This window comes from Chelonia mydas, chromosome 8, assembly GCF_015237465.2.
Source record: "Chelonia mydas isolate rCheMyd1 chromosome 8, rCheMyd1.pri.v2, whole genome shotgun sequence".
NCBI classification, from domain to species: domain Eukaryota; kingdom Metazoa; phylum Chordata; order Testudines; family Cheloniidae; genus Chelonia; species Chelonia mydas.
The window spans coordinates 89,243,511-89,258,515 of record NC_057854.1 but is presented as its reverse complement, the minus strand read 5'-3'; the positions used below and the strand labels follow the sequence as shown (position 1 = coordinate 89,258,515).

At 36.2% G+C, this 15,005-nt stretch overlaps 1 protein-coding gene across 8 annotated transcripts in view; it reads left to right on the top strand.

Annotated features, from left to right (window-relative positions):
* ATG4C (autophagy related 4C cysteine peptidase) overlaps positions 1–14,047 on the top strand; it is a 35,244-nt gene extending 21,197 nt beyond the window's left edge. For 2 of the 8 annotated variants that reach the window (XM_007059039.4, XM_043552942.1), the window contains exons 8-11: positions 2,604–2,682; positions 3,352–3,428; positions 7,890–8,009; positions 12,574–14,047. In XM_007059039.4, coding sequence (XP_007059101.2) covers positions 2,604–2,682; positions 3,352–3,428; positions 7,890–8,009; positions 12,574–12,744 — 447 coding nt within the window. In that variant the 3' untranslated portion in view covers positions 12,745–14,047. The other 6 variants (XR_006292718.1, XR_006292719.1, XM_043552944.1 and 3 more) reach the window with 6 other exon arrangements.
* Positions 14,048–15,005: the final 958 nt, after the last annotated feature.

Sequence of the window (15,005 nt, the reverse complement as noted above, 5' to 3'; positions counted from 1 at the left end):
GAAGACTACCAGCTGCACTTTCACAGCTTATTCCTTCTACCTCTTTTTTTTCAGATTGAAGGGTTATAATCATTTGACCCAATTGACAGTTTTTGTGGCCATTATTTCATTAGCTGGAGGTTCGGATGACTCTATATGTGGAAGAAGAGAGTGACAATTAAGAATGAAAAACCCACCAGTGTATCAAATTTCAGGACAGAGCCGGGAAACAAACAGTTTAGTGTAGGGTTTTTTTGTCTATCTTCTCATCAACAAATATTCAGCTTTTTTAACTGAACACTTAAAAATGGTCTCTAAGAAACTGGACCATAATTCTCATGCCCCATGAGCACATGTTGGTAGTTTGCTGGTTGAAGGGAAGAACTTGCGTAACTCTGTTCCTTTGTCTTTACTATCCTATTGTTAATCACACAGATTCATCCTTTTGAGTCCCATCTAAATTTGTATGATTGGACAGTTTAAGGAGCTGCTCAGTAGCATTAAGATAATCTGAGTTGGGCACTTTTGTTACCATACCTATTTTTCCTTTCTCTTGACTATCTGTTCCATTTTATCACAAAGTTTCAGAGAGAACTATGAAAAGCTTTTTTAGCCAAGGAGGAGAGAATTATGAAGTCTTCTATTTAAAGTATGAAGTAGCTGTTCTGTCTTGATTCCTTTTTTGTGTGTCTAGTTGTTTTAGAAGAGCTTTTGCTCTTTGCTGGTTAGGTCTGGCACAGTGAAACATGTCCATGGTTGTAGACCTGATCTAAGAACCCTATTCCCATTACAATACTTCTGCAAAAGAACTTTGGAATCTCTGAATGTGGAATCATAATGCCTTTATTTGTAGGCTAACACACGCGCTGCTTTTGCCTCTATTTTCATAAGGGTTTCTGATCTTGTGTGGTCACTCTTCTTTAATGTGGGCTTTTGTATTGGTGTTGACCATTGTTTTACTGGAAAACGTGCTGTCATTTGCAGATATATCTCACTGGGGCTAGGATAAAAGGGGCTTCAATTGCATGAATGCAATCATCCTGTCTTTGTAATTCATTGAAAGTGACTTAGTATCTTTGGTGTGGATTTAGGTATATGAAAACACAAACTTCCGAACTGAATTAAGTAAATAGGTGTTTACAAGGATTTGGCAATTTGTGGATGATAGTTGTTACTTGATTGATTTTATAATACCTTTATACAAGAAAAGTACCTGATTACCAAAGGGAAATCAGACCTTTGCTTTACCTAAGTAGCTCCTGTTTCAATTTTGGTGCACTGGAATAGGTTGAGCGGACACAGACTTAAACTGTTTTCTCCTCTTTATCTTATATGCATAAGCACGTTTTGTAATGTTTATTACCCCTTGGTAATATTTGAAATAAGTGGTATTTCCTCCTTACCTATTTAAACCACTCAGAAGTTGGTTTCCATGTTGTTAATATCTTGGGTTAGTAATGTGATAGCTCTGCAAAAGTAGAAATTTTGTTGTTTGTTAATATTGTCTTTTAAGGCCAAATTTCTTGTTGAGAGAGAGTCTTCACAATGTAATTGATGATATGTAATGGTCTTACCTTTAGTGGCTACAGCCCTAGAAATTGGGGCATAAGTGCCACTGCCATTTTAGCTCAAATGGTAGCCTTTTGGGGGTGGAGAGACTAATTCCTCATTTTGGCCAATAATGGACATCAGAGTCCTTAGCAGACTCTCTTCTATTCCCTGGTGTCTGCTATTCTGGGGGGGAATGTTTCTCCCTCTATCTCTCTACACTTCTAGAGGTTCCTGCATGAGGGGTGACACGTGTACTTCTGCCAAACCCCCTGCTGTTTACCCTCTTCAGGTAAACATATGATGTTTCCCTTCAAAACAGCCACACATTAGATCAGTGGGATTTTGGTGATCAAGAGGCAGCACTGGTGCACCTTTCTTATCTCCTCTTGTCTTTTAGGGTAACTGCTCTTAGAAGCAGCTGCAGCCTCTTCCTGTGAAGTAGGGCTTTTACCTATGAACAGGATGGAGGGACTCAGTGAAGGGCCACTGAACATAACACTATAAAATATGTAAAACTTCATGCCAGGCAGCCTACAGTGACTCCAACTTTTGTTATGTTACATTTATTCTCTTCTAAACTGTCCTGCCTGTCTTTGAACTGTGAACACCTCAGAACAGATCGGGGTCATCCCTTCTTGAATGTCTCCCAGCCCGTGGTCAGTTATGCAAATCACAAGCATTCAAAAAATTTACTGAAAAATCATGATTGTTGGTTTTTTTTAATATCAGCCTTATTTATCTTTTGATCTTTGAGTGCTTAAGGCTTACATTTCCTAGATTTTTCTCCACAACCAGAAGAGCTAGATACATGTTTTAAAATTGAGTACTGAGGTTCTAATATAATTGCATGACTCCAGGAGCTGGGGCTTTCAGAAGAACACCAAATCATGAGACTTGCAATAAAACTGTAAAAGTTGGCAACACTAGGCACTTCCATAAGTCATTCACCCTGACCTCACTCTACATGTGATAATCAGGAAAAATTAAATGAATAAAGTTACACCAAGTTACTTTAATTCATCACCTTCTTCTGTTAGCCTTTAAATCTGAATTATTTAATATTTTGTTGGCAGGGAATTTTGAGTCTTGAGTACTGTGTTGGTATTATTGGTGGGAAACCTAAGCAGTCATATTACTTTGCTGGATTTCAAGGTTAGTGTTTTAATAAGAGATGTCTCTTTAGTGTTTTCCTTTTAAAAGCTAGAAAGTTAATATAGGATCAGTGGGAAGCAAAATGATTAAAATAGCAAAATGAGTACCTTATTAATTCATCATATCTGCCAAAGTCCAGGCATTTGTCATTTGCCCCACATAGTAATTGGATTCTGTAAAATGTACATTTAATTTCCTTTGTTGCATAAACAAGGCATAATTTATCCGTTTCACCAAACTTTAGAAGCCTTTGCTGCTACTGTCTGGCAGTTCTTATTTACATATTTACTTTTTACCAGTTTAAGTAGTGCTAGTTGATGCTCAAATGACAAGCAATATGTTCTTCCTGTCAGGATGAAGTAGCACAATACATTTTTCATATGCAAACTCTAGAATATAATTGTGTGTTTGTAAAAGTAATTTTATCACCAAAAATTAAATGACAGTCTCATCACTTTATAAAAATTCTGCTTATACAAGCATATTTGATTATGCAAAAGTTAATCTGTCCTGCAAAAACCGATGCTTCCGTCAATGAATATCAGTCTGGCAAGCAGTTACTTGCTGGCTTTTTTTTTTTTTTCAGCTGTTCTGCATAGAAATTGGATTGTAAGCAGTGTAATAATAAGGTGTTTTTTGAATTACTTGTCTTCTGTTTTGTCCTTGTAGATGACAGTTTGATTTACATGGATCCTCATTACTGCCAATCTTTTGTGGATGTCAGCATAAAGGATTTCCCTCTTGAGGTAGTGTGGATAAAGAGCTGGTACTGTTTTTTTCCCATATGAATCAAACACTAATTATTTAGAGCTGTTCTAGCTATCTGTATTTTTACAGTTTTAGTTACATGTTATTTGTCAAATTTTTGCCCTTCTTTATAGACTTATAATCAACAAAAATGACTAAAGGTTAAATACTTGATAGTGGATTTTAATTTATTATGTACTTATTACTTCATTTATCTTTGTCTGTATCTTGTTATATACCAGAAACCCTCCACAAATAAATGATCATACCACCAAGTAATTTTCCATTATAGACAGCTAGGCAGTACCAGCGAGCTTAAACATTACACATGGGTTCTCTTAAAATAATAATAATGAATTGGTGTCAGAAATATATGTTAGAGTGTAATAGGGTTCAGCTTTGTTTTGAACTTTCGGCTACACAAATTTACTCTCTGCTTCTTTGACCAGGAATTTTCAGTGTGTTGTCTGGGCAGACTTGGTGATTACCATTTCAGTACTGTTGTCTACTCGTAATTACTTTATAGTTCATTTTTTTAGTTCTTAGATCAGAATTTTCCATTGTTGTATTGCTTTTACTGATGTCTTCTATGCTGTTCCTCTCAACAGATTGTTTTATTATTATTTTTAATCAAGTTAGCTCCATGGATCAGTAGCTTTCAAGGACTTGTCAAGTCTGAAAGTGTAGTTACTGTTTCTTTTTTTAGCTATGGCATGCTGTCTCCTTCAGGTTATAGTTAATGCATCTTGTCAGGCTCTGTCTAGGTCTTGAAAAATCAGACTTTTACATTAGTATTTTCTCCCCTTCTCCTCCAACTCACATAAAAAAAAAAAAGGAGTAAATCCAGGGAAAGGTACTAAAGAACTGCATTTACAAGCAGCCCATAGACAAGCCAATATGTCCCCAGTACTCATGCTAGAAGAGGTATTCAGTACAGCAGTTTAAAACTTCTCCTTCTGGATCCTGTGATGTCCAGCCTTACATGAACCTCTCTGAATGACACTTTATCAGCTACAGAACGCATCTGGGGCCTGCTCTTGTTGACTTCATTGCGCACCCAGGGTTCACAGCAGCTTGCAGGATCAGGCCACTAGAGCATAGAGCTGGTCTCTAGACTGTAGTTTTTAGCACTGGGATTTTTCCAATTAAAAATTACAAAACCTAAAACACAATTTCACAAAACCACACCATATTTGGGGAGGGAGGAATATTTGCCTGCCCCCTATTAGTTGGTACCAGCAGGGTTCTGTGGCTGTGATGTCACCAGTATAATGAATACGATGGTAACACTTAAAGTTTTGCTGCAGATACTTGCGCAGGGTTGGAGGTGGGGGAAGAAATACTCTTTTAAGCTTACGTGTTGTGAGTGCATCCTTTAACCTGCTAATTGGGGAATTCAGCACATTCTTAAACTGATGATATTTAGTTAAATGTAAAACATAAGTCAAATGGTTTGTAATGAAGTATACAACTATATTGTGGCCCGAAAGCTGTTGCTGCTGTATAACAGTTGGTTTAAAAACAGAGAGAAGAGCAGGAATTATTTGAATTTCCTTGTCTAACACTATTGTGAGTAAAGTGCAGTTAACATACCAACTTCAAAGAGGTAACATGCTGAAGTCAATCATAATATCTTAATCAAAATATTATCAAATAGGGTGTTTAGCAGAACTGTTTGGACCCCTTTTAAGCTTGCATAAACACTAGTAAATTTTAAAACCTAGCACGGGGTTAAACCAATAATGAAACTAATTTTAATGTTTAATTTTAACAAGATGCTTTAATTAAGGTGTCGTGTAGTCTGAGATTATAAAGTTCCCCCTAGAAAACTAGTGGTTCTGAATTTAAAAAGAAATATAGATCGTTTTTATAGTCTCAAACAAAAAAAATGTTCTATACTTAAAACTTTCTTCATTTTATAGTGCCCTTCTGAGGTCCTCAGATGGAAGTTGGTAAATGAGCTAACTTTATTTGTATTAGGATAGTGCCTGTAGACCCTAACTAGCATCAGTGTCCCATCCTGCTAAGCACTGTGCAAGTGCATAATAAAATACAGTCCCTGCCTTGAAGATCCTACAGTCTAACTAGATAAGAGGTGGGAGTCAGAGAGCAGCTCAGGGAGCCAGGAATAGAACCTACATCTGTGGGCTCCTAGTCCAGTGATTTGTGCACCAGAGTGTGCTGCTGGGTGTCATTAATATGAATTTCCAAGTAATAATATACTTTAAATGTATTTTGAAGATGCAGAAGCTGCCAACTTGGCTTGATCACTTCATATTGCTTTTCTGGATACAGGATCGTGTATCGGAAGGTCATGCTCAGTGCATTGAATAGTAATGTATGAGTTGTCCAGAAGTGTCAGAAAGTAAACAGAAATTGCTCTCTTAGGGTGGATAATAGCTTGTTAGCTTTCTCTGTAGGAAATATTTTCAAAATTGACAAATTGTCCAGAATAAGTTGGAAATCAATCCACTCTGTGCTGGCTTCTAGAATCCATTTGTTGGATGAGTGAAAAAAATATGCCTATCCACTTCTCTCTGTGGTAGTGACTTTCACAGCATTAATAAGACTTCTCCTGAACATTCTACAAAACTAGTCTTAGGATGTTCCAATACCACCTTTAATGTTACTGTTCGAATGCTTTTCTTAAAGCAGACTCCCTATATCTAACCTTGATTAACTGTGAACTGCATAATATTTGGGCAGTATTAGGGAAAACACAATAAATAGGTGTCTCAGTCTTGCAGAAATATAACTTGCTAGTCTTTATTGATTTTGTAACAAAATTGAATGTAAAATGTAAACTGTTTTATTTGTAATTGGACCAGTCAGTAATAAAGAGCAGTACATGCCAATAGTGTACAACTACCACAATGAGAGAAACCTTAAAATTTTATGTAGCAATCTGTACTGTTGCAGATCTGCTTTGTACCGAGTTCAAAAATGAAAAGTAGGAAGGTGTTAGGAAGAGGGATTCTACACCAATAGGGTGTTGGGTATTAGCTTGCTTTGTTGCTGTTTCTGTAGAGCCAGGTTAGAACTTAACAACTGTTATTTTGACACAAGGATAAGCTAACTGAGTTTGTGCCTGATGCACATCTACATATGTATTTCACATTACTTCCTTTCATAGCGGAAGTACTCAGAGAAAAAAACTACTAGTCCAGGCTCAGTAGAACATGAAATGTGGAGCACTAAGATTTGTTAGATTTAAATACTAAGCTATTATAAGAGGATTATTAGTGATTTAATGGAGGGTCTGGGGTATGGATAGCTCTGAGTAGTAGTAGGATACAGAGCCTTACCCCTTTAGATCACTGACTGCAGCCTAGATCAGTAGTGACCAAATGGTTTAACCATCAGGTGGCTATACTGCGACATGTGAAATCAGTTAATGACTTTTGTCCAGCTCAGTAAACACGAAACCAACAACTGTTACCCATGTTCAGTCTCCATGCCCATTTAATTACTACAGAGCGTGAAGTGAACTACCCTATATGTTTCAGAGTAACAGCCGTGTTAGTCTGTATTCGTAAAAAGAAAAGGAGTACTTGTGGCACCTTAGAGACTAACCAGTGTATTTGAGCATGAGCTTTCGTGAGCTACAGCTCACTTCATCGGATGCATAGCATATCGTGGAAACTGCAGTTTCCACGATATGCTATGCATCCGATGAAGTGAGCTGTAGCTCACGAAAGCTCATGCTCAAATACACTGGTTAGTCTCTAAGGTGCCACAAGTACTCCTTTTCTTTTTACCCTATATGTATTCTTTCTAGATCCGGGTGAAGTAATGGGGGGAAGTTTGCACCGCTAGCGCTCGTAGTTTCCATTTCAAAGGCTGTCAATGTGTCATCTATCATAAGAACAAATTTTGCCTTTAAAATAAAAATCCTTGTGTGTAAAATATGAAGTGGATTTTTGTGCTTGTGGTATATTGTAGTACTCGGCCCTTTTTTTTTTTTTTTTAACCCACTTCTCTTGCTAATGAAAATACATTCCATCATTTCTCTTTTAGAGAGGTGTGGGGAAAAGGGGGAAATGGGAGGTGGTGGTAGAGCAGTAATTGTAAGAGTGCAATTACTGCTACAAATGCACTTTGCAGAGAAGCATTCACCTTCTCTACCTTGGAAATGTTCATAAAATGCTTTCTAGAGCCTCCAACTTTTGACAGATTTTACATCCTTTTTTGGACTGGCATTAATGTGGCCTAATGTGGAAGTTTGGTAAATAGAATATAAACAGTACTAGGTTATATGGTCTTATGAATGTCCAGGGGTGAAATAACTTGAATGTTTTGGGGAACAGAAATAACTTTAAAGCTTGTACTGGTTTTGGAGCGTATGTGGCATGGTGAGTTATATGTTAAAACCATTAATAGAAAGGCATGTGCATTGATATCTGTGCCTTCCTCATGTCTTTAAAAGATATTTTAAAATGTTTTTGTCTCCATAATTGCAGTCATTTCACTGTCCTTCCCCCAAAAAGATGTCATTCAAAAACATGGATCCCAGCTGTACAATAGGATTTTATTGTAGAAACATGCAAGACTTTGAAAGAATTTCTGAAGAAATAACTAAGGTAAGTGTTGAAATTATGAAATTGATATTTGTCTGATACCCACTATCAAGAACTACAATAGTATGTACTGTATATACTAAGGATAGAAAATATAGTCTTATCTATACTAAATGGAACCTATCCTGTTCTAGAAATAGGGGTTATTGATGAAGCACAAACATACAAGAATTCTAGAATATTTTTACATCCTATAATATGAACATGTAAAGTCGAAAAGGAGAATAACTTCTGTAATTGTGTGTTAAGAGATGATTGCTAAGAGAAGATGAGTATAAGAGACAGACTGAAACAAACTAATGTAGTATCTGTTATGTAGACTCAGTATAAGTTTATTCCACTAGGTGGCACTATTGAAATGAAAATATTTTTGCAGACAGCACCTTTTACAGTCATTGGATTGTCTTCTACCTGAAGAGGAATTTTTAAAATGCAATCCATCCCTTGGAGATAAAATTTTTAAGAAATGGAAATGTTTGAGCAAAGCAAAACTGTGCATTATTTCTTGTTAATATAAGTGCTTTTTTGATTACATTTAAAGATAAAGCAATATTTTTATGACTTGGAAGCATTATTTTAAATTAGCAAAGCAGGTATCATACAGTAAACCCACCTAATCATGTCCATTCCACTTTAAGAACATAGGAATAGGTTTAATTAGGTAGGTTTGAATTTAATTGACAGATGTTTTCTGCTAGACTATTGCAGTGTATGATTGCCAATAATGTGATACAGTGCTAATGTGTGTTGTGTTAGCTATGGTACCAAACAACCAAATGTTTTATTATCAAAAATTGCCTATAAAAGGATTCAGCAATAACAAAAGATGCATCACAATATTAATACATTTGACATAATGGTTTTCACATCTCTGCAAGGAATTAAGGTTTCTACAACACTTAGAAAATATAACTTTCTATGTAAGTGGTAAATATTTTTATTAGATAAGGTATGAACCAATAAGTAATATCCAGATTTTAAACTTAGTAACCACATATAGTGGTCAGTAGATTTTTTTTGGTTAACGCTGAAGTTCTTTTTCTTTTGTATGATTCAGACATGGAGAACTAGAAAGTAGATTTAGAGGACAGGAACAACAGAGACATGGAACGAAAGTTTATAAAGAAAAGTTTCATTATGTTTAGTTTATCTGCCCTGCTGCGTTTGAGAGGAGTTTTAAGAACATGACAGAATAATGAATGAAAAATTAAGATATGTAAGAAAATTCTCTTATTTTTTTTCCATTGTCTTCCTCTTAAATCTCAGGCCAGGTGAGTTTCTCTCCCCCATCCATTTGTTGAATGCTCTGAAACAGCATCTAGTTTAATGTCAAAGGAGCTGATTTTAGTCTTAAAACTATTTTACTAGCATTTTGGATTGGGGCTGTTTAATATTAATATGATGACAGCAATGTAAGTATACCCAAAAATAGATCATGTATTTTCCGAAAAAATAGGAAACTTTTCATATGAATATTGTGTGAAGAACAGTCCTACTGTCATCCTCCAGTCTGCCCCATCGGTTTGTTCATTTTTCCTGCTCTGCCTCTGACTACTACTTTTCTGTTTATTTATTATCACTTTAAGAGTAACTTAATGCCTTGAATGGTAGCACAGTGTACTTCCAAGTGGGGACACCCAGGTTAGGTTAATGAAGGACTTCAGATTCTTGCTTCTGTAGCAAGTGAAGTAATAGGGTTCTGTAGACTCAGCCTCTGAGACTTGCTGCTACTGGTTTTAAAACACAGTGTAGAGATATCCTTGAAATCACAAAAAATAAAGTTGTTAATCTTTGAAAGTAAATTACTGACCATGTACTTTAAATTTTTACAAAAATTAAGAAATGTAGCTAAATTCCTGTTTTGGAGAGAGAGAGCAGTGGTTCTCGGGCTGCAGAGCTGTTTTTGTCATTCTTTTGCATCATCTCATAATTCATTCAAGCAATGATATTTCTGGTACAGGATAAAGCTTTCCCTGTGTGCACAAGTGTGTGTGTGTGTGTTTTGTAAGCCAACTAAATTGAAAAACAAGCAGCTCTTTGAACACTGTTCAGTTACTTTGTTCATGTTTTTTTAGAATGAATGTTTCTTTGGTAAAAATGCAACAGTGATCAAATTTGTACTATAGGTTTCCCAAAAAAAGGAGGTTGTAGGAGTGGTTGTAAAAAATATATATACACGTTTGAGAATCACAGGGATTTATTCATTTGGAAGTGTGTCCTCTCTGTCATCTATATCTATTGAGCAGATACTATAGAAATAAATGCTTTAGAAACATTGCTTAGCAGTCAGTTAATGGGACTCAGCATGTCAAATTAATGAGATCTCTTCTGATAATTGTCTCCTGTTCACGTGAACGTCTGGGTGGAAGTATCTTCTATAACAAATGTTATGTACATACACACTTTTGCATTAACTTTTTTGAAAGCTAGAATACTGATTAAGAAAACCCACGTCCAGAATTTGCCCATTGACTTGGAAGGTAGTGGTAGTCCCTGAGGGATATGCAATTCGGAAATAATTGCTCATTTTAATCAAGTTCCATACTGCAGTTGTTTTATGATCAGCTTTCTGCTACCTTTTCTAGTTTACTTTCTCTTTCTCTCTAATCTTTTATCATTTCCTTTAGTATTTAGTACATGGAGAGGTGTCAGAGTAATGGCTCTAGAGAATGAAGTCTTCTGTCATCTCCCATGCTGCCTCATTCATGTATCTCAGTCCTGACCTAGAGGGACCACCTTTAGGGGTGAGACAATGGTTCAGTCTCGTTACTACTTTGGCTTCTCTGAAACTGTGGTGATGGTTTTTGTGTTGCAGACACATGTCATTTAGGAGCTGGACTATGTGTACTAACCCATTTCACAGGCCACGAAGCAGCTGCCATGTGACTGTCAGTTGCTACTGACCCAGGGCTGGCTTCATCTAATGACCTAGTGATGAAAGGCTCTATATAAAATTACGCAGTCCCCTGAGACCTACAGTCTTTCTTCTTGTCTAAACTTTTTTCTTTCTTCCCCAGTACTCATTCTTTTCTTTTTTCCTTTTTCATTGCCTTCTGCTCATCACAGTTGTCTGCATGTCTCTCACTTTCTCCTTGCCCTACTCTTTAGGTTTCACAGTACAATAATAGAATGAATTAAAATAATCTAGAATAAAGTGGAAAATTGCAGAGCACAGTAAAAATTGCAGAATCTGATTTTACTTAGAGCATAATTTTCCAGTGCCTTACTTTTTTTAAATAGCTCATACTGTTTAAATATCTGTTTAAGTTTTTTAGCGCTTCAGATTGTTTTTCATTAAAACAAATTATTTTTGGAGTTCATAGTTTGATCACTTCAATGCAGATTATATCTGTAGACTAATGTAGCTTTGCATGTACTATAGCTGTGTATCGAGATTTACTTTCAAAGATGATCAGCAATTTTTTTTTAACTTCAGTGGGTGTTGAATCCCTTAAACAGTGGAAAGCACATTTAAGCCCTTTTGTATATGGGCCAATAACACCTACTATTAAAACTTTTTATTTGTACCTGTGACTGATCACCCTTAGTATGAATAGCTTCCTTGATAGAGGCTCAGCTTCCTCGTCTCTGAGGAGACAGGTGGTATGTCTACACTGTATTGTAAATCCAGATCTGTGGGACATGGGCTTGTGCACTCGGTATTTCCAAGCCCACGATTGAGTGTCCACATGGCATCATAAACCTGGGTTTACAATTGCTGGACCCTGGTCTCTGTCATACTAATGTATCCATCCTGCATTGCACAGACCTTCTGACTCCAGTCTGCAGCGTGAGCTGCATCCACTATGCAGAATGACAGAGCTTGGACCTGAGTTTGAGGAATTTGGACTCTGACACACCCTCCTGGCAGGGCCTTAGGACCTGGGACCTGGGTGTTTGCTGACCTGAGTCAGATTGATTTGTGTGGGAACTGACGAGGGGCTTGAGCTCAAACCTGAATCAGAACCCAAGCTTAGTGTGCCGTGTGGACATACCCAGGGAGGTTTCTGACATGTAATTAAAGCAGTCTGTTAGCATTTTTAGTCCACTGTCAGATTTATCTGCTCTTGAGCTGGCTTATTTCCCTTAAATGTATATGTTTAAACTTAATAAAAGTATTGATGGCTATAGGTGCTCTGTCTCTGCCATAAAAATGCTTCCACAAATTCCAGAAGGTGCTAACCTGCCCACAAATCCTGCTTGCAATTCAAGAGATGACAGAAGATATGAAGATTGTTCTGCAACTTGTTCCACACGAGTGGAAGCTAATGGAGTTCTGCATGTGTAGTGGTTCAGTTCGCCTGTGTGGAACAAGTTGAAGATTGGGGCCTGAAACTCCAAGTGTGGCTATTGTTTCATGAGGAGGCTGAGTTAGAAACATATTTATTTACCAGAAGAAGTGGGCTATTGAGAGTCTGTGCAGTTTTATTCTAATGTGACAAATGAAAATAAAAACAAATATGCATGTTGTAAATTATGTGTGACTGTAATTAGATCAATACACCCAGGGACTTTATCCCTTCATTTTCAATTAACAGTTTATTCGGTATGTTATCTTGCATTATAGATGCTGAAATCTTCATCTAAGGAGAAATATCCCTTGTTTACTTTTGTAAAGGGTCATTCTAGAGACTATGACTTTGCCTCCAGTCCACTCCATGAAGAAAATGACCTTTTCTCCGAGGATGAAAAGAAAAGATTAAAAAGATTTAGTACAGAAGAGTTTGTCTTGCTTTAAGGACATTTTACAATAGGGTACTGGCAGCTGTCCAGGAGAACACTTGCCCTTAAAAAAAAAAAATCACACAAGACAAGCAATATTGAAATTGATCTATTTTCATAAAGATTATCATGTCGTATATGTTCGGTCTTTAAAATGTCACTTATAAATGTAATTAATTATTTTTGTTTGTTCATTGATAGTTGGATGAATATGATGACACTCTTTGCTAGTGAAGACAGATAGCATTATTTAGAGCCAGACACAATGTAGTGTGGTTGGGTACCATGCATACCCTCCTGGATAGCTCTGCCAGTGAGCCTCAGTCTTGACCTGCAGTCCCCACTGCTGTTCCAGTCCTGAACAGTCTGCCAATTATGTGGTGGTTTTGTGGTGTAGACATGTCATCTAGTTTTGAGACTACTGGATTGTTTCCAGTTGTAAGCAAAACCTGAATCTAGGGCTCCTGAAGAAAAAGCCTTGTTCATTTAATCTATTTTGCTGCCTACGCCCCTATAATGGTTAATAATGTAACCATGAGATACCTTTCTAGCATTCCACTACTCAAGATGTAACTTTGATATATCAATAGTAATTGTTAGCTACAATCCAGATGCAATTATATAAGCAGAATTGTGAGTTAAGGTACTATTTAGCAATATGATTTTATAATGGCTACTCATTAAACTTCTTGTTGAACCTTAAAATCAGGAATGAATATGAAGTATTGGCTTTTCCCTACCATTTTTAAAGGTTATGTTATTAATATTAACTGCAACCAATCAAAGCAGATAGACCGTTATTAAATGGGAGCAGTGTTTGTTTCCTGTCTGGACAATGTAATTTTGAGACTTCTATTCCTACCATTGCAGCTTCTAAATCAGAGCATAAAACAGCAAATTGGGGGTAGACAGTAAATATTCTGGGATATGATCTTCTGGTATGTGCCATTACTGTACACTGTTTGTAGTGATTTTAGATGTACAGAACATCTAGCAAATAAATCTACATGAACAGTTTCATGCTTTAACAGAGCAAATTCAGAATTTAAAATACACATTTAACACTGCCTACAAATTTAAAAATAACTTTATTAAAGTGTGAGATTAAATGCATGTACTTTTGAACAGTAATGGTAAATTTCTCTTGTTCGAATTCTTTGAATTCTGGATCTAAAAAAATATTGAGGTACAAATACTCTGTAATAAGGCAAATTTTATTGTATTGTAAATGAGCTATTAACTTATTCTAAAGTGCCATTTAGTCAAAGAATGCACAAATGTTGTCTACCCAAACAATAAATATTCTATGTATCACTAAAGTAATTTTTTTCCTTTTATGAGAACAGCAATTAGAGTTACTAGTAGGCAGATTTTAGGCAGATCTGGAACAAACGCATGTTCGTACCAGAGTTGAGTTGTTCATTTTCACATTTGTTCATTGAGTTATCGCTCCAAAAAAGGGGGATTGTTTTTCAGTTTCATTGGTTTTCATTTAAAAAAAATTCTCCAGTTGACTGGATATGGTAATCTGCTCCTTATTAAATAATATTTTTAATCAGTATAATATTACTTTTAGGTCCTGCATATACATAAGGAATCAGTTAGGGCTGATCTTGTTTGATATTTTTTCCTTAATAATCCGGAAGTAGTAGTAAAATTAACATGTTAATGAAATGCAGATGCTAATTTGGGAAGAATTGTGAATACTAGTGAGGACTAGAAAATACTATAAAGATATTGTAGATTTGAGTTTGGCTTGCATTTTTCTAATGCTACTTTTGCTGTGGAAAAATAATGCAAAAAATAAATATTAGGGAGTATGTCCGGAAAACAAAACTACTGAACAAGACCTATGTGGGATAGTGGACAACAAATTAGACATGATCTTGCACTTAAGGGAAAAAAAGGCCAATGCAATTTTGGGCTATGTATCTAGACACTCATGTCATAAAACAGGGAAGTAATAATTCTTTCTGATCTCACTGATACTCTCCTTTCTGCTGCTGCCTCTTTACCAGGAAGGTATTAACAAATTAAAGTTCGCAGAAGAACAATAAAAATGATCAGGGGCCTGTAGGCATGGATTTAAGGCAAATTAACAAATATGTATGGCTTTGTTAATCTATTACTAAGGGGAGGGCATGACACTTCAGAAATATTTAATGTATAAACACTGGTGAGGAGAAGAGGAATTACTTGGGTGGTACAAGGACATATAACTTTCTGAAAACTTTCTGAAAACTAAAGGGAAAACTTCATACAGGAGAATATTATGCT